Source organism: Erinaceus europaeus, chromosome 8, assembly GCF_950295315.1.
Source record: "Erinaceus europaeus chromosome 8, mEriEur2.1, whole genome shotgun sequence".
Classification (NCBI taxonomy): domain Eukaryota; kingdom Metazoa; phylum Chordata; class Mammalia; order Eulipotyphla; family Erinaceidae; genus Erinaceus; species Erinaceus europaeus.
In genome coordinates, this window is record NC_080169.1 from 109,670,375 (window position 1) to 109,695,042 (window position 24,668).

At 37.2% G+C, this 24,668-nt stretch overlaps 1 protein-coding gene across 2 annotated transcripts in view; it reads right to left on the reverse strand.

Annotated features, from left to right (window-relative positions):
• The window catches only part of DGKI (diacylglycerol kinase iota), a 593,672-nt gene that overhangs the window by 191,102 nt on the left and 377,902 nt on the right, over nucleotides 1-24,668 (reverse strand). For both annotated transcript variants that reach the window (XM_060196647.1, XM_060196646.1), the window contains exons 15-17: nucleotides 16,989-17,067; nucleotides 3,281-3,336; nucleotides 824-886 (exon numbers count right to left, since the gene is read on the reverse strand). In XM_060196647.1, the coding sequence (XP_060052630.1) occupies nucleotides 824-886; nucleotides 3,281-3,336; nucleotides 16,989-17,067 (198 nt within the window). The remainder of the gene's footprint in view (nucleotides 1-823; nucleotides 887-3,280; nucleotides 3,337-16,988; nucleotides 17,068-24,668) is intronic.

Genomic DNA, 24,668 nt, shown 5'->3' on the forward strand with positions numbered 1-24,668 from the left:
CATTCTGCCTCATCTTGTCTACTTGTATCCATATCATGATAAATTCCACATTGCATTATTCTCATTCTTTCCCCATCTATATATCTTTCCTTTCTGCCTTTTTATTACTACCTATATAATTACATAAAATGAAATTCAATCTTTTAATTTGACTACTATAAGAAAACAAATTTCAAGATGTATTTAATATGAGAGAAGAAAGTAAGAGTGGGGAGAAAGGTCAGAGCACTGCACAATTCTGGCATAAGGTAGTGTTAAGGATTAAATTTATAGTTCCTAGGGTCTCTGGCATGCATGCTTGTTCTTCAATAAGTTGAAAAATCTCCCCAGCCCTATCAGAAAACATTTTGTGTCTTCCTTATTAATCATATGATATGAAAACATACTTCCTATGGAGATATATTGGATTTTCAGAAAACTTGTGGCACATTCTTCTATGCAAACATTTTTCATGACTTTTCTAAGAACTGAATACCTCCTAGAAGATGGTTTAATGAGTAAAGTGCATGCCTTACCCTACATGATGCCCTTGGTTTAATTCTCAGCATCAAACAAAAGCATCATGGCCAGGTATTATAGTGATTTGCAAGGAGCTGACCAAACTATTCCTTAGAGAAACAAGCTGTCTTATTTTTATCACCTTCAATAACTAAGATAGTAGCTAGCATAAAATTAATGCTAAAAAATGATGGTTGGATGAAATACACCATGTTCTACTTGCTCCACTAGTTAATCCAAGTCTGTAACTCTGAATCTGTATTTAATATTTTTGCAGCAAACATGTTTATACTCAAATGAAATAACTAAAACATTCAATACTTACAACAACTTTAACATGTTTGGATAGATCTCTGGAGCTTCTTTGTAGGAAATCAGAAAAAGCTGCCTGTATCAGAAAGTAAAAGCAGAAAACAAAAAACTTTTTATCACTAGTCATGCCCAAGTCATACTTCTACATTATGGCTTTTAATGATTCTAAGTTACATGAAAATATGTAACTAGTACTACAATATAATGAGTATCCTATTTTCCAAATATCAAGGTGAACTCTTGAATCATAACCTATAATAAATTTCAGATGATAGTGGGAGAAAATGACACAGCAAATAATTATGAGTCAGATGATTCTATCTGAGTAACTCCCCACGTTCCCAGTAGGTTCTGATATCATCTTTAACTTGTCACTGAGAATGACTTGCCCAACTTTCTTATTTTGATTACCTCACTACTATAGCATAAATATAAACCACACTGTTTTGCTTTATTTATTGTCTTTGGAGCTTTATCGATCTTAGTGGATTTATTTTTTTCAGATAGAAATTTAAAAAGAAAGAGAAAAGAAAATAAAACAACTATATCACCAAAGCTTCCTTCAATGCTGTGGGAGCCAAGTCTAAACCTGGATTATGCACACTGTGGCAAATATAACACACTCTCCAAGAGAGTCATTCTGCCAGTAAAAGTCACACAGTTTTAAAAATCAGTATTTTGGAGGCCTCCCCCCCCTTTCTGGAATTCACCCCTTCATGAGTACTATTCAGGAGAAATGAAAATATTTACACACACACACACACACACACACACACACAGAGTTCCTTATCCAATGTCAGTACACAAGTACAACATTTTCCATAATTTCAGTTCACTGGACATCTCCCTTCTCTTGATTGGCTTTGATACTTGATTTTCTTATCTCTCCTTGAGTTATATCTCTTCAGTTCCACAAAATCTTAGGACTTTAAGGTTCAAAGATGACAAACACTATCTTTTTGCCAACTAATTTAAGAAATATGGCTTTTTTACTTTTGTGTTTGTATAATATAGAGACAGAGGAGCAGAGAGAGAATGAAAGAAATCATAGCACAAAACCTTCCTTTAGTGCAGTAAGAGTCAGGCTCAAACCTGGGTCACTCACATGGCAAAGCAGTACACTATCCAAGTGAGCTATTTTACCAACCCTTTGTTTTTATTATTTTTTTAAGGTTATAGAAAATTTATTGGGATAAACAAGTTAAGAAGTAGTACCAAAAGAATAAACCAAAAGGAGCCAACTGCCTCACAGATGAGACAGAGAGAGACACATCAGCCAAGAGCTATAACCAACTGCTGGCTTGCTACGCAGGAGTGCAGTCTTTAAATATAGACAATGGTTTCTTCTACTGTAACTGCTCCCCATGCCAGTGTATGGACAGTAGAGATTCCCCTACCAATCAAATTACCATGTTTCAGAGGGGAAGATGTGCCCCCCTCCAACCAAATGTGGGGTCATAATATCCAATTGATTACTAGATGGCTGAACAACTGTTTGTGAATGGATAGGAGACCTATCAAAGCCCCAGGGTAAGGAGGGTGGCCAGGTCACTAAGAAGCTTCTCCTCCAGGTTCTTGGCTCTCTGAACTGGGATCTGAGCCAGTTAGTGAAGATGGTGGGGTCATTGTCTCTCATTGCTTTTACTGAGGATTCTATTGGGGTAGCAGGTCTCAGTAGGTCAGGTTTATAGTAGTAGCAGGTCAACACTGACTCAGGCAAACTTGTAGCAGACAGAATAGGGGTGGAAACTAGAGAACAGGCATGATAGAAGGACAGGGAAAGGTCTGTCAACCAACACTACCAGGTCACCAGATAAAGACATATTTGTGCCTTCTCTGGCTGGCTATGTATAGATAAGAGTCTTGGGAGAGAATAAGGCAGCATGCAACGGAGGTTATAGAAAGTTAGAATAAAGGGGCTAAAAATAGTCACCAAGAGGCCTACTCCACTAGGGAAAGATAGAAGCAGGCTGGTATATGGATTGATCTGCCAACATCCATGTCCAGAAGAGAAGTAATTATAGAAGCCAGACCTTCCACCTTCTACACTCCATAAAGAATTCTGAAGAATAGGGAAGTTTCCAGTGGAGGGGATGGGACACCAAACTCTGTGGGAACTATATGGAATTGTACCCCTGTTATCTTATAACCTTGTTAATCATTGTTAAATCACTAATGAAAAAATTAGAAAAGAGAGAGAAATAGTCACCAAGAGGAGAAATGAGCAAATAGCAAAAGGGAGCCAGCTGCCTCACAGGTGAGTCAGAGGGAGGCATGTCTAGCCAAGAGCTAGAGCCAACTACCTCTCCTTTTTATTCTTTAGCCAAGATATTAGCCATAAACTATACAGAGGTAGACATGCATGTAGCTATCTGAAAGGTGTGCGCTATTACTTAACATAATTAGCATATTTAACACAAAATTAGTATTAAATAACATGCAGTCACTTAAAAATGAAATGTATGCTCACCCCTGCATAGAACATCTTATTTCGGAAACGACTATTGAACTTCTCTGGATTTGCTTCTGTAAAAGAGAAAGGTATCTATGTTATAGGGACTTCATTAAATGTACTGATTCAGATTATCACCCACATATACTCTCTCTCTCTCCCTAACTGTTAACATTGCCATCATCTGGAAGCTTGCTAAAAATGCCAATTATAATACCTGAAGATGGCCTACCAGGTAGAGTACATGTCTTACCATGAATAACAACAAACCCTGGGTTCAATTCTCAGAACTGCATGAAAGATCCCCAACACCATATGAGAACACAATGGACAGCAGCAAAGACAATGCCATGGATAGCAGAACAGTGCTTTAATGACCCTCCTCTCCACCTCTTATGCCTATCTCCCCACTCAACTCCCTTTCTCTCACTCTCCTTGAGTATATAGAATAAAAAATTGAGAGAAGAACAAAGTATTAGGATTTACCCCCACACACCCCAGCCACTAAATTAGAATGTCCAGGGCATGGAATATAGGAATCTATGGTTTAACAGACTCTCCAGGTGATTCTGGAGAAACTGCAGCAAAATTCTTGACTGTTCAAAACAGATGGTTGGCAGGGACACAGGACATGAGTGATAGGAGAGGAAAGAAGGGTGTAGAGGGGATGGTTACTCATTTTGACCTCTGTAGAACATAATTTTCTTCTTTGTCATTACCGGGGCTTCACAACTCTAGGCTGATCTTTTTCAGAGAGAAAGAGAGACTATAGCCACAAAACTTCTCCTGGTGGCATAGTTCTCCTATGTGCTGTACATGGGTCTCAAAACTGGGTCACTGCATGGGAATGCAGGCACCTTACCTGGTGAGCTAGCTCTCCGACCTAAATACAACATAGTTTTTTGTAAACTATGTTTGGAGCCTCTAAGTGTAATTAAATATGGGAGTATAGTAAGAATGCAAGATTTCCCTTCACATTTCATAAAAATACTCAGCTACCATCTGCTCCCTAGTTTGTGACAGGCCTTAAAAGTCATTTGCTTTAGGGACAGGGAGATAACGCTACATGTTAAAAGTGAAGGGAGTTCATGTCCAAAGCCCCAGAGGTCCCAGGTCTAATCCCTGACACTATAAAGCCAGAGCTGATTTGTTACATGATATTTCTTATAAATACTTTATTTAGGCCTAGGTGGTGGTGCACCTGGTTGACCGTACATGTTACAGTGCGCAAGGACCCAGGTTCAAGTCCCTGGTCCCCACCTGCAGGGGGGAAGCTTCACGAGTGGTGAAGCAGGGTTGCAGGTATCTATCTGTCTCTCTCCCTCTTTATCACCCCCTTCCCTCAGAATTTCTGGCTGTCTAGGTCCAGTAATCCAATAAATAAATAAAGACAACAACAACAACAAAAAGTTAAAAAAAGAATATTATTATTTAAAAATTAATGTATAAGATCATTTGATATAGTGGACACACACACACACACACAGCCTGATTAGACACCAACTCAGAGAATATGGAAGTAAAAGAACCTGGACAAAAATCTATTTCCTTTAGAGTTTGTTTTCATATGTTATTTGTGGCAAGAAACAGCAGAAGACTAAATGAGTATTTGCCTCAGAGACTGTTGACATGAATTTGAAAGGCTGTCAAATTCCTAAATAAAATGGTATTTCCTGATATCCTTTCTAGTTAGATTCTAGTCAAATTCCCAAGAAATCAAATGCCAATCTATTGCCTTCTGCTTCTCCCCCGACCCCATCACCCCCATGTGCTCTTTCAACCTTTCTTAGGGTGTGGTATTTCTACTACACACTTTTCTCTAGATAGCTAGTTGACTAGGTGACACTCTTCAAGTCCTTGGGTGAAAATAAAAGTAGCAAAACTGGCAGGATAAATCCTACGTGCTCACAGAACATAAAAATGAGAAACTGATTGTTAAATAAGGTTTTATGATTACTAGAACAAAATGTAATGATAAGACACGGAAAGTGGGTAAAAGTTCTCCAACTTAAAAGAAATATTTATTTGTAAATTGACTCTTCAGAGCCTTCATGTATTCTCATTTTCTGTATTTTAAACATCCCTTCCCCATTCACTATGTTCTACCAAAAATATTATTCAAACCCAAGGAACAAAAACAACATGTATTCAACATATATGTGTGTGACACATAATCTTAATTGTACAGATGTGTGGAATTTCTTTGTGTTTATGATACATTGCAGACAAATTATCTGTTGGTTTATGGACATACTGCCTTCTCCTTTTTCAGTGCTTAAGTGATCTCAAATTAGGGAATGCACTTAACAGTGAAAAAGATTATTGCTAAAGTAAGCTTTTTAGGGCCCTTTGCCAATAGACAGTAATTCAATCTCATGGATCATTTCAGAAACAATAGAACCAAGAAACTTTTATATTATAACTGAAGATCACATAAAACAGATCGACATAAAATTATCATTGTTGCCTTATTTAAGTTGTATTTTTGTGCAAACAATATTTTGTAAAACATATTTAAAGTTTCAGTGATTTAACAGTCTTCTCAACTTTTCATAATTTTTATGAGCACAGACTTTCAAGAAAATAAATCACATTACCTTTTGTCCATTAATCAGCAAATAAGACATGGCCTTAACCAAGTTGTTTGTGTTATTGTGCAATTGCAAAATTATGTCAGGATATTCCCAACAGAATTACTAACTTCATCTTCCTTATAGAATATGCACTAATCAGAGCCGGGTGGTAGCACAGCAGGTTAAACGCACGTGGCACAAAGCGCAAGGACCAGTGGAAGGATCCCAGTTGGAGCCCCTGGCTCCCCACCTGCAGGGGAGTCACTTCATAGCTGGTGAAGCAGGTCTACAGGTGTCTTTCTTTCTCTGCCCCCTCTGTCATCCCCTCCTCTCTCCATTTCTCTCTGTCCTATCCAACGGCGACAACAACAATAACTACCACAATAAAACAACAAGGCAACAAAAGATAATAAATAAATATTAAAAAAAGAATATGTATTAATCATTCTACATTAAAAAATAATGGTTCTTACTGGAATGTCTAGGCACTGTACAGTGATCATATACTTTGATCATTTTATGTACCAGTAAAAGGCCAAATTTGAAGGCCTATACTGCAGTTTCATATGTCAGATATTGCCCGTGGCTCTATTATGAGCCTCAAGATTTTAAGGAAATATGTTCAGAGATAATTTCTGTTTCCAATGCAGAGAACACATATACATAAATTCAAAATATTGACAAAAGTGGAAATAATGTATTTTAAAGCAATTATAGTTCTGAATCTATTTTTCTTATTCTATAGTTGATATGACTTAAAGGAATTAATGGAATGGATAGCGAATGTACTTATCAGAAATGTTTTGGTCCTGTTATATTTTTCACTAAGTTTTTTAAAAATTAGAATTGATATTAAATTGTAAAAAAATTAAAAGAAAGGTAAATTGTTTGTTTTAAAGGAAATTTTCATTTGTCTAGTAATTTTATAAAATATATAATTTATTTATTAAATAGAAACAGAGATAAACTGGAAGGGAAGGGAGAGGTAGAGGGAGAGAGAAAGAGATGGACTGATAGCATTGCTGCACTGCCTCATAAGCTTCCCACCTGCAGCTGGAGAACCAGACTTGAACCAGGGCCCTTGAGAGTTATATTTGTGTTCAATGGGTGTGTCACCACCAGCACCTTCTAGTAGTTTTTAAACAAAAAAGCATCATGTTACTAATGGTTCTGCCTCCTTTATAATGCAGTCTTGGGCTCAGGGTTGGCCTAATTTATTTATTTATTTTAAAATAAGAGAACATTTATTCTTCTATGATGTAAACACAGATATTTTTACACAATCTATTTCTTTTGCAGCTTGCCTAAATAACTCAAGGAATTTATGGACAAGGAGGACAGTAGAAAGTAGTAATAAAGACAGGAGGCAAATCCATATACTCTGAGCTTTCTTCAGCATAAATCTGGCTATCAAGGACATGTTCCATTTGACCTTTTAGACCCAGATTTTTTTTTACTGGATACCATTTCCAAAAGCTTTTGTTTTCTCTCGCTTTATAGAACCAGAGGCAAAGGGAGAATCATTGTTGCTATCAAGCTTGTTGTAGGCAAATGCCCTAACTGAAAAATCGGAATCAGCTGTTGAGCAAGCTATAAGGAGAAACAGAAAAACAAAAACAAACAAACCAAACCCAACCACAATTCTGGAACATAAATTTTTAGCTTACTGATGTCCATAGCTATTAAGAAAATCATATGTCAGATATCAGCATTTATTTCTTTTAATGACTTATGGTTTGGAAAGTATTCACATATTTATAAGATTTTTCTTCTGAGCCTTGAAGAAATGTGCTTCCCTTCAGAGAAGGCTTTTTTTTCTCTCATGGTCATAGAAATTGCTCAACTGGAATAGCAGTGCTTTGGTTTTCTGCCCCCCCATCTTTTTTTTAATAATATGTTCACCCCTCAAGAGATAATAAAACTTCTATAAGATTCAAAAAGACCAGAATACAATTTAAAGATAAACTGAAAATTTAGTGATTTCACTCAACTAATGGAAACAGTCACCTCAGAGAGAATTTAACTAGATAAAAGTAAATTAAATAAGTAAACCTAATGAACAAAGATATATTAACACACACTAGCATTTAGACAGCTACCAGAACAAAATGAAGTAAATAATTAAGGGAATCTCACATATTCTTTTGCCTTGAAAGTAGAAAGCTATGCTACAAATGCTATGAGACTTTTTCCCAACCTGTATACCGTTCTGTTGACTCCTAGATTGAATCAGTCTGGACAACTGTAGTCTTTTATCTCATTTTTATATCTATTCAATTTCTAACACAAATGACACCATAAAAACAAAGAATTACGTAACAGTTACGTGAAGAATTACGTAACAGTCTACGAATCACAGTAACTGATCATTGCTTATTTGACATGCATAGTTGACAGGTGTTTGAGAAGGACCTAGGAATGTGGACTCCAAAAAAAATGGGGTATACAGAATGGGGAAGAGAGGGTTGGGTGGTGGCACACCTGGTTGAGTGCATATGCTACAATGCTGAAGGACAGGAGTAAGCTTTGCACGTGGTGAAGCAGCACTTCAGGTGTTTGTCTTTCTCCCTCTCTACCTCACCCTACTCTCTCAATTTCTGGCTGTTTCTATCCAATAAATTAAAATAAATGAAGCTAATAAAAATTTAAAAGGACATTAAAAACCAGAATGTGAGTTAGTTAAGAAAGTTTGAAGGCTCATGGTCCTCAAGAAGTGGTATCTGTTAATCTACATGGGGTAAATCATGAAAGATTACTGTCAAGAAATGATAACCATTCTTATAATTTCCCACAACCCCAAGAGTGGAAGCATCCACTACTTATTGTTTGAAAATTGTTCATACTCCTCACCCACAAGAAGAATGAGACTCTGAGATTCAAACAGAATATATGTCTATATTACTAGCAATTTGCAATCTAGTAGAGTATCAAAGTTAACTGTACTTGTTTTCTATAGAGAGTATAGCAACATAAAGCACCTGTAATTGTTTTGTTTTTCTTTTAACAGTGCTCTATGTAATAAGTCTGGACTAAGTCTTCCTGGTGCTTACCTTAAGGTCTTAATGAGGCTAAAACCAAGGTGTCAGTCAACTAAACTTTTTCTGAGTGACTCTGGGAAGAATTATTTTCCATGCTCATGCAGGTTGTTGACATAGCATACTATGGAGTATTCCTCTATCTTCTTTTCTTTCTCTTTTTCTCTTCTTTCCTTTCCTTTCCTTTCCCTTCCTTTCCTTTCCTTCTCTTTTCTTTTTTGTGAGACTGAAAAGTATAAATAGATAAATCTCACTGGTAAAATTATCTGGTCCTAAACCTTTGTCTTGGGGAAGACTTTTGATTGCTGTTTCATTTTTCTTGTTTATAACTGATCTTTTCATGTTTTCTAATTTCCCTTGATTCAAACATGAGAAATTTTAAGAGTCTAAGAATTTATTCATTTCTTATTTTCTCCACGTTAGTGATGCTTAGAAACTCACAATGCTTTGAATTACTTTGGTGTCTATTATGATTTCTCATCGTTAATTTACAATCCTATATATTAGAGTTTTTGTTTTTGTTTTTTTTGCTTGTGAGTGTGGCTAAGGGTTTGTTAATCTTCAGTCTTTCAAGGAACTAGTTTTTAGTTTTATTGCTTACTTGTATTATTTATTTATTTTTTGTTTTCAATGCTCTTTCTTTTTCTTTCCTGTTTCCCTCCCTCCTTTCCTTCCTTCTTTCCTTCCTTCCTCCCCCTCTCTCTTTCTCTCTTTCTTTTTCTTTCTTTGTTTTTTATTTCTTTCTTTTCTTCTCACTAGCATTATTTCTGGGGTTCAGTGACTGCCTAAGGAATCTATCACTTCTGATGGCCATTTTTCTTTTTCTCTTTTTTCCTTTCTTTCATTTTGACTTTCTTTCTTTCTCTCTTTCTTTCTCTCTTTCTTCCTTTCTTTCCTTTTCTTTATCCATCTTCCTCCTTATTTATTTTTATAGAGACAGAAATAGAAAAGGAATGGCAAAGACAGGTTCCTTGTATATGATAACTCGTATACTCTACTGTGTGCTACCTGTTGGTCTCATATTTCTATCTTGATTTTTATTATTTGTATTACTTGGTCACTGTTGGCTAATGTTCATTCTCAACTTCTGGATGGTCCCTTCATCCCTGTGGGGAAGGGTCCACTGTCTGCAAAGTCCAGGCCATTGTTTTCATGAGAGTCTGAACGGTTGACCCTGAGCCCTTTCCTTCTCAGGAAAGGTGGTAGGCTGGTCCCGCCTGACCTTGTGAACTTATGATAGATGAGCTTTTTCAGACTGGGAACTTTCTTTCACATGCTTCCTCATTCCCTTTGAACAAAGGCCATGAATTACTGTGTATGGCCAACCAACTGAAACCTACTGCAAATATCCTGGCTTTGCTCAACTACCCCTTCCCCCCTGCCCGGAAGTGCTCATAATTCACCCTTAGAGAAAAAAGCCTACCTATGTATTGTGAGCTCATGACCAAACCTTATACAGTAACTTTCCAGTTGTGATCAAATACTTGATTTAACTCTGTATTGTGTATGGATTAATGGTTACCTTAACCTTTCTCAAACCCTGGGTATATCTACTTGCTTGTATCCCCAATAAACGAGTCATGTCTGAGGTTTCTCCCGGAGGAGGAAGTCCTGTGACTGATTCCTCTCCATGCACTCTCCCTCATCACCAGGGTCTCCCAGGAACCCCAGAGGCTGCCCCACTCTCTGCCACCAGTGGCCATGGAGGCGGAGAGCCTGGGACAATGGCCGGCCCACAATCCCCATCATCAAAAATGTGGTTCTTCTAAAGTCCTTCTGAAATTTCAAACATATCTGGCCTCACCTTCTGTCAGATCTCTTTGGCTTCCTGTTCTGTCTTCTACTTTTAAAGATTCATGTTATCACATTGGGCATATTTAGATAATCTTGTATTAGCTATCACTTTCTAGTTCAGTTAGTTACTAACCTTAATGATATCTATCAGGTCCCTTTACTATGTAAACTAACATACTCTAATAAGCAGTTCATGGACACTAGATGGTTGAGGTCATGGATGTTAGGATCCCAGCATCCATTCTCTCTATCCCATGATTTATAATTTGCACTTATGAAAATTACATTTATTCCCTCCACAATTCCCAAGGGCTTCATCTCATTACAACAACAACTCAAAATCCAAAAATCTCATGAGCTCAAATCTCCCAAACCCTCTCATTTAAATGATTTTAAATTATATATAATCTACTTGTCATGATAGTGAAACTTGGAGCTTAATCCTTCCCTTTGATTAGTAGTCAATATATGACTCCCATTCTTATATAAACACAATGATCTATGTGTCTTCAAAATGGGACCCGAAGCCCAGCTATTTTAATTGTCGATGCAGTTTAGTGCTATTTAGTTTCAAATATTGATTTCAACATGACTGCCACTATCTGGTCTTGGAATTATCCAGCATAAATATAATAACCTATTTAATTTGATTTATTCATCCCCACTCTCTGTCTAATATGTTACTACTCCTATTCTCTCTCTATTAGTCCTTATTGATGACTTCAGACTCTAAGCCAGTCTTAGAATCTTCGAAATTTATTTTCAGTACAGTAGGAAGGGCAAGATGACTCAATCATCTCATTATGGTTTCTGTACTCTTTTCTTCTTATTAATGCAACTATTCAGACTCATAATAATTTCTACTTACAATTATTAAATATTCACATGTATATGTATGCACATCATGACTATTACTCGATTTTGATCTGTATTTTAATTCTGAACTAGAATTGAAACAAATCTAGTTTACCCAAGGTATCTTAGTGAATAACTTACAAATGTATGTAAAGCACTATGCTTATAAATATCAGTCAGTAGCATGAAGCCCACATGGCTTACACGTCTTCCGTGTTCTTTCCAAAGAATACTTATACAAGCTCAAGGTTTCAGTTACCATAAATACATGTATAATTCCAAAATCTAGGGCTACATTTACTAATACTGTCGTCTTCAATGTAAATTATACATTTTAAAACTCATCTCCTTCTTTTACTCCAACATAATTTTTTACTAAGGTAGATATTGTTTAACAATAACTCTTTCTTTCTCTAATACCATCACCAAAATCTTGTATTAGGTATAAGCTATTTAGTACTTTTATGATAGTATGATTATATACCAACTTATAACTTGTTATTTCTGGTCTGCAACATTCTCACCCACTTAACCTCTAATTTACACTGCACCTACCTTTATTTTCCAACTACTACCTGCTCTCCTACTCTATCTCTTACTCTTTCTGACTTTTTTTCCTGATGCCTTTCCCCTGCCAATAGTCCCACTAAACTCCCGTGTTTACTTATTATTTATAAAGTTAAAATTATCATCCTTTTATTTATCTATTATACAGAAGGCCCATCCCTCAGTAATATACCCATTACTGTAATAAGCACTTATTGAGAAAGCCACTGAACTGGATGTAGAGAACATTATATATATATATATATATATATATATATATATATATATATAATGTTCTCTACATCTATATATATATCATATCGAAGCAAAACCCATGTGGAGTCTAGAGTAAGGAAATAGACCTATAAATGAAAAGAAATATGTCTTTTTTCTATAAATATGATGTCTCCATAGGATGAATGGGGTAGGTGTCACATATCAAGGGTGTGATCAGAACTATTCCAAAGTTAGACATGCTGACTCTTGAGTGATGCATAGGTGCCCTGCAGAGATTCAGGATGAAAAGAAGACTTCAGGGCTGGGGAGACAACATAATGGTTATGCAAAAGCTTTTCAAGTCTAAGGCTCTGAGGTCCCAGGTTAAATTCCCAGCCCCACCATAAGCCAGAACTGAGCAGTGTTCTGGTATTTCTCTCCCTCTCCCTCTCCCTCTCCCTCTCCCTCTCCCTCTCCCTCTCCCTCTCCCTCTCCCTCTCCCTCTCTCTCCCTCTGTATCTGCACTTTCTCATTAAAATAATAAATTAAATGAAATATTTTTAAAAAAGAAAAGAAAAGAAGACTTCAAAGGCAGAGATCCTCTGGTAATGACAGCTCCTCCAGGGCAAACTCTACTTTAACCTAAGTAACTGGACATATCCTGGCAGGGTCCTGTGCAGCAATGATGTATCAAGCCACTGTGAATAATATCTTCTAAAGAAACTAATAAATTCTCTATATGAACATTCATATAAGATACATTCATAATCATTTGAAGCATACTGATGTGTATGCCTGTATCCACTAGGTGAAAGCAGTAAAGAATAAATCAAATTTTAAAACTCTCTCCTCTATAGTCATAATTGTGTTTTCTTGACCTTGCAGCATAAGGTTCAACTCCTCCGCATAAGTAATTTCAGTGAGGCAGTAAAATTTAAATTAAATCTCAGACTAAAGTTTTGATGTATACAGTATCCTTCATGTCCAAAGAAAGTGGTAATATAATTCATATAACTGGGACTGAGACCTAATGTGGATACCTGATACCTATAATCATTGTCAGTATGAATACTATAATACTGGTATTTTTAATGTACTTCTTTAAGCACTATCATAATGCAGTAGTGAAAAAAGTACTGGCAACACTCCCATTGATAACTAACTCATCAGCCCTATGATATCTCCAAAGTCTATCCAAAGTGATTGTACTTTTTGATATGCAAATGAAAACAATTCAACCTTGAGTGGTTAAGCACTTACAAAGTAAAAAAAAAAAAAAAAAAAGGCCTGTTTTTCAATCAAATGAAGGATACCTTCTTTCTAATCAAATATAAAGACCTAAATGACTTAAATGTGCATATTCTTTTGTGTGTGTGTGTGTATATTCTTTACATACAGAATCAGTCCAAATGTTAAGACTATCTTTACTCCTTACTCGATTTCCTGCTGGTAATTTAAAAGCTTTTACCCAGTCATGGTACCAATGAACTATCATTAAAATGGCATTTTAATTTTCCCTTCTAAAATAATACAATATAAATTATATTTTAAAAAAAAACTGCATTTCGCTTCTGTCAACTTGATGGGTTAGTTCACAATTTTGCCAAACATTATTTCAGCAGTTACATTTTTAAAGAGTATGCCTAGTGAGATTTGTATTGTTCATTTCACATACATAGCATGGCAAAATTCCTAATCTAAAGTCTTATAGAAAGTTTATACTAATACCAAATTAGTTACTCTATCCAAATCCATGTTTCCACAAGACTCTCATGAGGTGTTTGAGTCACCCTTTAAATATTTCATGGCAAAGAATACAGTTCTGTCATGAAGTCTCAAACTGTGAGCAGCTGTGCTTAAGAAAAAAATTGAAGTTTCAACTGAATGTTCTTGGTTTGAGAACAGTCACTCACTATCTATCAAAGTATTAAGTAAGTCCATGTGTCTAAAAGATAGTTCGCCAGGTAAGGTGTGTCAATGCAAAAACAAAAAGACAAAAATAACTTTCAGATAAATTAGACAAAAATATTAGGCTCACTTGAATGAGCTCATTGTCACTCATTTAGGTCTCTTTTCATGCCAGGGTATTTATTTTTGGGAGATTCATGTATTAATGATAATTATATTGCTTTAGGAGCCAGGGGGAGGCACACATGGTTAAATGCACACATTACAGTGCACAAGGATCCAGGTTCAAGTCCCTGATCCTCATCTGCAGGGGAAAAGCTTCACGAGTGGTGAAGCAGGGTTGCAGGTTTCTCTCTGTCTCTCTCCATCTTTATCTCCCAATCCCTGCTCAATTTCTCTGTCTCTATCGAATAATAAATAATAAAGTAAATTTAAAAAAATGAAAAAGTAATTATATTATTTTATAAGTCATTGCTAGAGGCTTAAAGCTTTATTGGAAGTCTCAGAGCCAAAGTGTCCTAGTAAATATAAGTTAAGGGGGGGGGGCAAGAGTGCAAAAACATAAAAAAAAAGAGAGAGAGAAAGAAAGCTCCATTACTACCCCAATTTAACTCCTCCAAATTCCAGGAAGAGCAGCAGGTTATAAATGTGGCCATAATGTAAGATCTTAGGAATCACTGTAATATCCATGAATTGACTATAGCAGGCAGTTGAAGAGGGCAGTGGGGTTTCTAACACAGACATTTGATATTTGAATTGCTTTTATCAACTATCCTTTCTATCTGTGATGTTCTGTTAATCAGATGAAAAGGACAAACTGCAGCTCTTCCTTCAATCAGTATTAGATTTATTTAAAACAACATTCAATCTACAAAGTCTCAGGTATCAGAAGACAGGATATGCCAAGATGTAGCCAAGATTCAGGTATGCACTTCACATTCATTTTGTATTCTTACAAGTTTAATGCTACAGTTCCACTTTTGACCTTTCATTCCTCAAAGTGTTAGAATGTTCTCTGCATTCTTACTGGAATCTGAACATTTGTGTTCTACCTTTAGAATATGTATTTCAAATTCTGTGGGTTAAAAAATATGTATGCTCAGGAGCTGGGCTGTGGAGCAGCAGGTTAAGTGCACATGGCAGAAAGTGCACGGACTGGCATTAGGATCCAGGTTCGTCTCCCCACCTGCAGGGGGTTCGATTCACAGGCAGTGAAGCAGGTCTGCAGGTGTCTTTCTTTCTCTCCGTCTCTCTGTCTTCCCCTCCTCTCTCGATTTCTCTCTGTCCTATCCAACAACGACAGCAATAACAACAACAATGACGATAAATAACAAGGGCAACAAAAGGGAAGGGAAAAAGTTAATATATATGTATATATATATATATGTTCTAGCATAATCTTTGAAAAAATAATAATCCTTTGGGGGCCAGGAGGTGGCGTACCCATTTGAGCACTCATTTTGCCATGCCCCTGGTCCAGAGTTGAAGCCCCCAGTCCTCACCTGCCATGGTGAGTGGTGAAGAAGTGCTACAAGTATCTCTCTCTCTTCTCTCTCCCTCTGACTCCTTTGCTCTTTATTTCTGTCTCTACCCAATAAATAATAAATAGGAATATTTCAAAAGTAATCCCTCACTTACGATTATCTCATAAATTGCTTATGAACCTACAGCTTAGAATTTTCTAATACTGACACATTAACATACTCACAAGGGAATAGATACCTATATGTGAGTATGTTTTATAGTTCAGATACAAGCATAGGCATATAGCATAGCTATATGCTATACTATAACATCTGAGTAAGCAAAATAGAACAGAAGAAAGACTGGAACTTCAGTGTATAAATCAAGATTCCAAATGGTCTCAACTTGGAATGGCATGAGATTGTTTTGATTAAACGTTTAGCCATACATCATTATTTCCTCTTACTTGTCTTTTAAGCCATTGTTTTTCTTACTATGACCCCATCTCACAGTAGTATACTGTCACTTAGTCTCATTCACACCTCAGTCTGATCCAGCTGGGGATTCCAGCAGCTTTCACACCCAATTCAAACATCATCATATGCTTTTTCTTTCAGTGCAACCCAACCAACTCTCCTCTATTGTTGCAAAAAGTTGGTTTTGCCTTCCATGTTCATAGAGAGAATTTCTGTGTTTTTGATACTAGAATTCAATGACCTTGATTGAACTATAATCATTGGTGGTTTGTAAAAGTGTAAAAAGCTGTACATATATTTAAAAAACAAATTCCAGCAGAAGGTAGAGCATAAGAAGACAAAAAAAAAAAAATGAAGGTAAAACACCACCATACTGTCTCGCCACTTTTGAAGTTTTCCCTTTGCATAGTGCTCACATGCGCTGGCTAGAGGCTCCAAGCTCACTTCCTCACCTGTGATAAGTGTGAGCTCCACCAGGTAAGCGAGGCTCCGAAGCCAGTTGTGAGTGTCTTAATGATTTTAGGGAAGGTTATTATCTATGGAGGTCTTTAACAATCTTGGCAGCTAATAACATTAAAGTTTTCTAGTCAAACTTAAAAGATTAGTAGAACCAAGATCTGTACCATATGTACCTGGTGTCATCTTTTAACATCACTGTAATCTTAAAACAGACCTTGGGATCTCCTCTGTAACAAGTTCTGACTTGGTCTGGCTATCACAGTCATTGTGCATGTTGGAATGAAACAACAACACTGAAGTCTATCGCCAACACCCAAGTGATAGGCAAATGAAAGGGAACATGCAAAACACTGGCTGGAAATTTCCTCCCTGGGAGATGGACATGGAACATTGGCCTCACCTCTGGATTCATGGAACTCCAAGGTCACGTGGGCATCAAATCCAAGGCTGAAGTAGTTATTGAAGACATTCAGAGGAAGCTGCAATGGTGAACAAAGGAAGAGGTAAAGTTTATGATACCAGGAAGGAAAAAAAAATAAATACATAAGGCTGAAATTTCAGAAAACTATTTCAGGGGTAGACCCTGGGAGAGAGAGCAGTCTCAACTCAAGACAGAGGATGTTTATGTTGAAGAAACTGGGGACTTTTAAAAATCAGGTCGTCAGGGCCAGGATGTGGTGCACCTGGTTAAATGTACACACTACAGAGTGAAAGGACAGGGTGTGAGCCCTTGCTCCCCACCTGAGGGGGGGGTTCTTGAGTGGTGAAATAGAGCGGCAGATGTCGCTTTGTGTCTCTCTCTCTCTCTATCTCTATCTATCTATCTATCTATCTACCCCCTCTCCTCTCAATTTCTCTGTCTCTACCCAATAATAAGCCAATAAATAAAACTTAAAAAAAGAATTATTTTGGGAGTTGGGCAGTAGCACAACGGGTTAAGCGCACGTGGCGCAAACCACAAGGACAGGAGTAAGGATCCCGGTTCAAGCCCCCGGCTCCCCACCTGCAGGGGAGTCGCTTCACAAGCAGTGAAGTAGGCCTGCAGGTGTCTATCTTTTCCTCCCCCTCTCTGTCTTCCCCTCCTCTCTCCATTTCTCTCTGTCCTATCTAACAATGATGACATCAATAATAATAATAACAACAACAATAAAAAGGGGGGCAACAAAAAAGGAAAATAAATAATAAATATTTTTAAAAGAATTCTTTTTATTAAAAAATCAGTGAAAGCTCAGATCAATTAATACACTAGAGGGGACAGAGAAATTGTGAAATGGTAGTTCATCAGACTTCCATGCCTGAATCCTTATGGGTCCTGGGTTCAATCCCCAAAACAACCATATACCAGAGTAGAATAATGCTTTTAATCTCTCTCCCTTTCTCTTCTGTGTTTCTCTCCCCTGAAAACAAATCCATATTTGAAAATAAAATTACTAATAACATACCAGAGACCTTTAAATAGGGTAAGAAGCAAGGCTAACAAATACAAATTATAGACTGAAGACCACCTTTGTGGGTATTACAGTAACAAAACCTTTCTAAGCTAATCGATACACTTTTTTTTTTTTTTGGCTCCAGTGTTATCACTGTGGCTCAGTGCTTCCACTACGAAGCCACTGTTCCTAGAGACCATTTTTTTTCCATTTTGTTGCCACCATTGTTTTCACTGTAGTTGTTGGATAGGGCAGAGAGAAATAGAGAGAGGAGGGAAAGACAGAGAGAAAGATAGACCGGCAGACCTGATGCAGCACTCGTGAAGTGACCCCCCTGCAGGTGGGGAGCCAGAGGCTTGCACTGGGATCCTTATGCCGGTCCTTGTTTTTTGAGCCATGTGCACTTAACCAGGTGTGCAACCACCCAGCTCCCAATGGATACACTTTTTAATAGCCGTAAAGAATGATCCACTGAGCAAAATTTGACAGTCAATTCAATTGTAGCATTTAATTTTTTTTAATCATCTTTATTTATTCACAGGATGGTAACGGCCAGAAATTGAGAGGGAAGGGGGGATAGAAAGGGAGAGAGACTGGGAAAGACACCTGCAGCCCTGCTGCATCACTCCTGAAGCTTTCCCCCTGCAGGTGGGAATAAGGGGCTCGAACCTGTAACATGAGCTCAACCAGGTGCACCATCACACTTAGGAGGTCAGCAGGTTAAGCCACATGGCGCAAAGTGCAAGGACTGCATAAGGATCCTGGTTCGAGCCTCGGCTCCCCACCTGCAAGGGGTGTCGCTTCACAGGCGGTGAAGCAGATGTTCAGATGTTTTTCTCTCCCTCCTCTTTCAATCTCTCTCTGTCCTGTCCAACAACATGAATGGCAACAATAACAATAACAACAACAAGGAGTGCAACAAAATGGGAAAAATGGCCTCCAGAAGCAGAGAAGCAGTGGATTAGTGGTGCAGGCACCAAACCCCAGTGATAACCCCGGAAGCAAAAAAAAAAAAAAAAAAGTCAGACTTATTCTACTTAATCAGAGGATATGATTTTTTTCCAGAAATGATATTCAGTGTTATGATTGATACTTTTAAGTGAGTATGTTAAACCATATCAGTATGTTTAACCTTCACCTATTTCCACAAAAAAAATTTAGAGTAAAAAAGCCATATATGCAATAAAGCACTGGGAATGCATACACACAGTTTTAGATCCTTATTTAAACTATCAAATCTTTTCTCTTTAATATGACTGTGAAACATGTAAATACAAACATACACACATCTTAATTTTCCTTCTCTGACTCTTTGGGGCCTCTGCTATTACTAATGGCAAGGCAAGTAAAAGAAGCCAAGCAGCCTAAATTCCAAATTAAAACTGAAATCTTGATAGCGTCTTTTAAAACTTTAGTTCCAAGTTAGAAAAATAGAAAAAGAAGGTTTGCCTATATGTAGCCTGGCTCTTCCAATTTTCCTTTTGTGACTCAGGAATGGAAGAGAAATAATAGAGTAAATTGAGAGGTAATTTTATCTCAGCTTGGACAATGTTCCTAAAGAGCTATCACATTTTTCCTCCAGATAAAATACACTCCCTATATGTCAGGAATATTTGTTCAAGCTAGATATTTTAAACGTAAGCTTTTGACAGTGGTTTGAACCCCTTCATCAGTAAACGTTTCTGTTAGATTGGAGTGAAAATCTTGCTCCATGAAGATAAAGCTATCAAAGAAAAGTGATAGAGAGAAACATATGTAGGAAAAAAGGAACTGGGTTGTTTGGATTGCCTTGATCACTTATGGAAATAAAGAACAACAACTTTACCTGCCATGGACATCCCACAGTCAGAAGTTCATCCTTTAGAAGTGACTACAACTGACTGGTGATCAAGGAGGAAAACTACACACATAGAAAATGCCAAGATCCAGAGTCGGGCTATAGCACAGTGGATTAAGTGCAGGTGGCGCAAAGCACAAGGACCAGCATAAGGATCCTGGTTCAAGCTTCAGTCTCCCCACCTGTAGAGGAGTCACTTCACAAGCAGTGAAGCAGGTTTGCAGGTGTCTATCTTTCTGTCTTCCCCACCTCTCTCCATTTCTCTCTGTCCTATCCAACAACAATGACATTAATAATAATGATGATATCAATAATAACAATAATAAAAAACAACAAGGGCAACAAAAGGGAATAAATAAGTAAATATTTTTTAAAATCTAAAAAGAAAAGAAAAATGACAAGATCTGTCTCACTTCCCTGGCTTGATATTTGAAACAGTCCAGCTCTTGCACTTAAACAAAATACCAGTCCTTAGTAATGATAGCAAGGGTTGGTGATCCTGCCAAAAGTACACATATGTCCACATTCTACCATTTATGGTCTTTTGGCTACAATTCCAACCCATGTCTTAGAATCCACTGATAACATAGGAGAACATCTGGTCATCATTCCCAAAATAATATTCCAATTTAGCCTGTTATTAATTTTTTTTCATATTTTCCAGGAATAAAAAAGCCTTCCCCAAAATCCTATGCATCTTCCCCCAAATCCATTTTCAAAGTGCTTCGATTATCTGGACTAATGTTTCCTGGCAGCACCAAAAAGTTTTTCCATTTATTCAGCAGTTTGGAGGAGAAGTTGCTATATTTCTATTGAAGGTCTAACTATTCCAAATGATGTGAGGGCAAGGATCTTATAAATTCCCATGTGGTTTACCACTTTCTTCTTTTCCTTTTTCCTAACCAGTTTCTGTGAGTAAAATACATTAGGAAGAAATCAAGATGGCATTGATACTTAAACAACAGGGTGACATTATATATAAGTTATAAAATCATGATCAACCGAGTACTTGTGATATATGCTAGAAATTTTATAATTTCTGGATTATGGCCTAGATGGAAAAAAAACATAAAAACAACATGAAATAACTAAGCTTTTATTTATTTGGCTGCTTTTTTTTTTCATTGCCAGAGTTTCACTGCTCCAGGTTTATTTACTTTTTCAGATAGAAAGACAGAATATATATATATATATATATATATATATATATATATAACGGCATAAAATTCTTAGAGTATGTAGCCAGAATCAAAGCTGGGTCGTAGTCAATGGTGATAAATTGAAAGTTTTTCCTCTTCAGTCAGGTACAACGCAGGGCTCCCCATTATCACAACTATTTACCATTGTCCTGGAATTCCTAGACATAGCTATCAGGCAAGAGAAAGGAATCAAAGGGGTGCAGATTGGAAGAGAAGTTAAACTTCCCCTATTTTCTGATGATATGAATATATATATATATATATATCCCCAAAGAGTCTAGTAGAAAAATCCTATATGTTCTTGAATATAGTAACATGGCAGGCTAAAAAAAATCAATATATAAAAATCAATGACATTCCTAACAATAACTTATAATAAGAAGAAAATATGCAGAATCAATATCCTTCACTATAGTATCAAAAACAATAAATATTTGGGAGTAAAGTTAACAAAGGAAGTGAAGAATTTATACACTGAAAATTATTAATCTCTCTTCAAAGAAATAGAAAGAGATACAAAGAAATGGAAGGACCTCTCATGCTCATGAATTTTGGAAGAATTAACATCATCAAAATGAACATCCTACCCAAAGCCAAATAGAGATTTAATGCCAGCCCCATTAAGGTTATTCATGAACTTCTTTAAAGGACTATAACAAAAGTTACAAACAAACAAACAAAAACATCCTAATGATTGCCAAAGAAATCTTGAGAAAAAGGGCCAGGACTAGGGGCATTACATTACCTGACTTCAAGCTACACTACAGAGATACTGTAATCAAAACTGTCTGATACTGGACCCAATCTAGATCCACAGACCAGTGGAATAAAACTGAAAATTCAGAAATAGGTCCCCACATCTATGGCTAATTTTTGATGATGAGGCCCAAACCATTAAATGATAAAAGAGAAGTCTCTTCAACAAATGGTGTTGGAATATTGGACTAAATCATGCAAACAAATGAAATTGAACCATTACCTATTACCATGCACAACATTCAACTTCAATTGGCTCAAGGGCATGAACATTAGGCCAGAAACTACTAAGTACATAGAAGAAGACATTGGCAGAATACATCACAACCAATGCTTTAAAAAAGACTATGAGAATTCAAATCCAGGGGCTGGGTAGTGGTGCACCTGGTTAAGCACACATGTCACAAAGTGCAAGGACCCGTGTTCAAGCCCTCAGCCTTCACCTGCAGGGGGAAAGCTTTGCAAGTAGTGAAGCAGGGCTGCATGTGTCTCTCTGTCTCTCGCCTTCTCTATCTCCCCCTTCCCTCTCAATTTCTGGCTGTCTCTATCTAATAAACAAATAAAGATTTTAAAAATTAAAAAAAGAATGCAAATCCAACAGTAAAAGGAATAAAGAAAGGAAGGAAGGAAAAACGGAAGAAAGAAAGATAAATAAATAATACCAATGGGACTACATCAAACTGAAGAGCTTCTGTACAACGAAGGGTATCACCACTCAAAAAGAAAGACATCCTATGACATGGGAGAAGAACTTTACACAACATACCTCCGACAAAGAACTTATAACCAAAATACATGAAGAGATTAGTAAACTTAGCACCCAAAAAAACAAGCAGCTCAATTAGAAAATGGGGCCAGGACATGGATGGAAATTTCACTGAGAAAGAGATCCAAAGGGCCAACAGATATATGAGAAGGTGCTCAGTCACTTATCATCAGATAAATGCAAACAAAGACAATTAATCATCAGAAAAATGCAAAGAAAGACAACAGTGAGATTCTACTCCACACCTGTGAAAATCTCATATATCAGAAAGGAGAGAAGCAAGAGATATCGGAGAGAATGTGGGGAAAAGAGGACACTTGTTCACTGATGTTAGAAATGTAAAAAGGTTAACCATTGTGGGAAGCAGACTAGAGATTTCTCAAAACACTAGAAATGGATCTACCCTATGACTCAGCAATTCCTCTCCTGGATATTTACCCAAAGGAAACAACAACATTTACCTATCAGAAGAAATCTATGTATACTTATGTTTATAGCAGCACAATTTATAAACCAGAAACTGGTAGAAACCCAGATGTCCAACTTCAGATAAGAAGTTAAAAAATTCCTAGACCAAGTAGAGCAGAAGCATCCAATAGCACAGCTATATACAAGATACTGGATACTGTACAGCAAACCATAACAAAAGGACTTTTCAAAGTTAAACCCAATTACCAATTAATGTGATGATAACATTAACTATCGATTGTCTTTTTGAACCCTAACACAGCAGGAACCTCACATCTCCACTATAGAGCCTCTACTTCCCCCAGTCCTGGAACCCTTGGATAGGGCCCAATTTCCCATATGCCTCTCCCAATCCATATCAAATAATATTGCATCTGCCGATCACAACCTAACCAATGCAATGATTGCCACCTCAACATGCTTCACCTCAGACTGTGTCCAGAGACTTCACATGTGGAATACAACCCTTCAGCTTCATTACTCGGGTGAGACCTTTCCTTTCATAGTATACTCTAATTCCATCTCAGGTGGTTCACTTTCTAACAAAGTCCCAAAACCTAGATATACACCAGTTTCTGTGAGAGAGAGCATATGTTCACATGTATCCGTAAACTACTGCAAAATTTATACCTGAAAGTAGAAGTACACTAGAGTTTGCAGTGAGTACCCCCCTAACACTTCCTCTCCACTATTCAAAGCTTTGGGTCCATGATTGCTCAACAATTTGTTTGGCTTTGTATGTTAACTCTCTTTTCAGTCACCAGGTTCCAGATGTCATCAGGATGCCGGCCAGGCTTCTCTGGACTGAAGACCCCACCAATGTGTCCTGGAGCTCAGCTTCCCCAGAGACACACCCTACTAGGGAAAGAGAGAGGCAGACTGGGAGTATGGACCGACCAGTCAATGCCCATGTTCAGCAGGGAAGCAATTACAGAAGCCAGACCTTCCACCTTCTGCAACCCACAATGACCCTGGGTCCATGCTCCCAGAGGGATAGAGAATGGGAAAGCTATCAGGGGAGGGGGTGGGATATGGAGATTGGGTGGTGGGAATTGTGTAGAGTTGTACCCCTCCTACCCTATGGTTTTGTTAATTAATCCTTTCTTAAATAAAAAAAAAAGAAAGAAAGAAAAAGTTTAAAAATTGTGATATATGGATCCCACAATGACCTTGGGTCCATACTCCCAGAGGGATAAAGAATAGGAAAGCTATCAGGGGAGGGGATGGGATACGGAGATCTGGTGGTGGAAATTGCGTGGAGTTGTACCCCTCTTATCCTATGGTTTTGTTAATGTCTCCTATTTTAAATAAATAAAAATTGTGGTATATATACATGATGGAAGACTACTCAGCCTTAAAAATGATGAAGTCATCCCCTCTGCATGATATTGATGGAACCTGAATATATCATGTTAAGTGTGATAGGCCAAAAGGAGAAGGACAAATACCAATTAATATCACTTATAAGCAGGACCTAATATATGGAGACAGAGGGAGAACACTAAGTGAAACATGAACTGGACAGGGTATGCTGCATTAAAGCAAAAGGCTCTGGGAAAGATGGGGAAGGGAAGGTGAAAGAGAGTTTGTGTTTTTAGTGCATAATTAAACTTCACCATGTGTC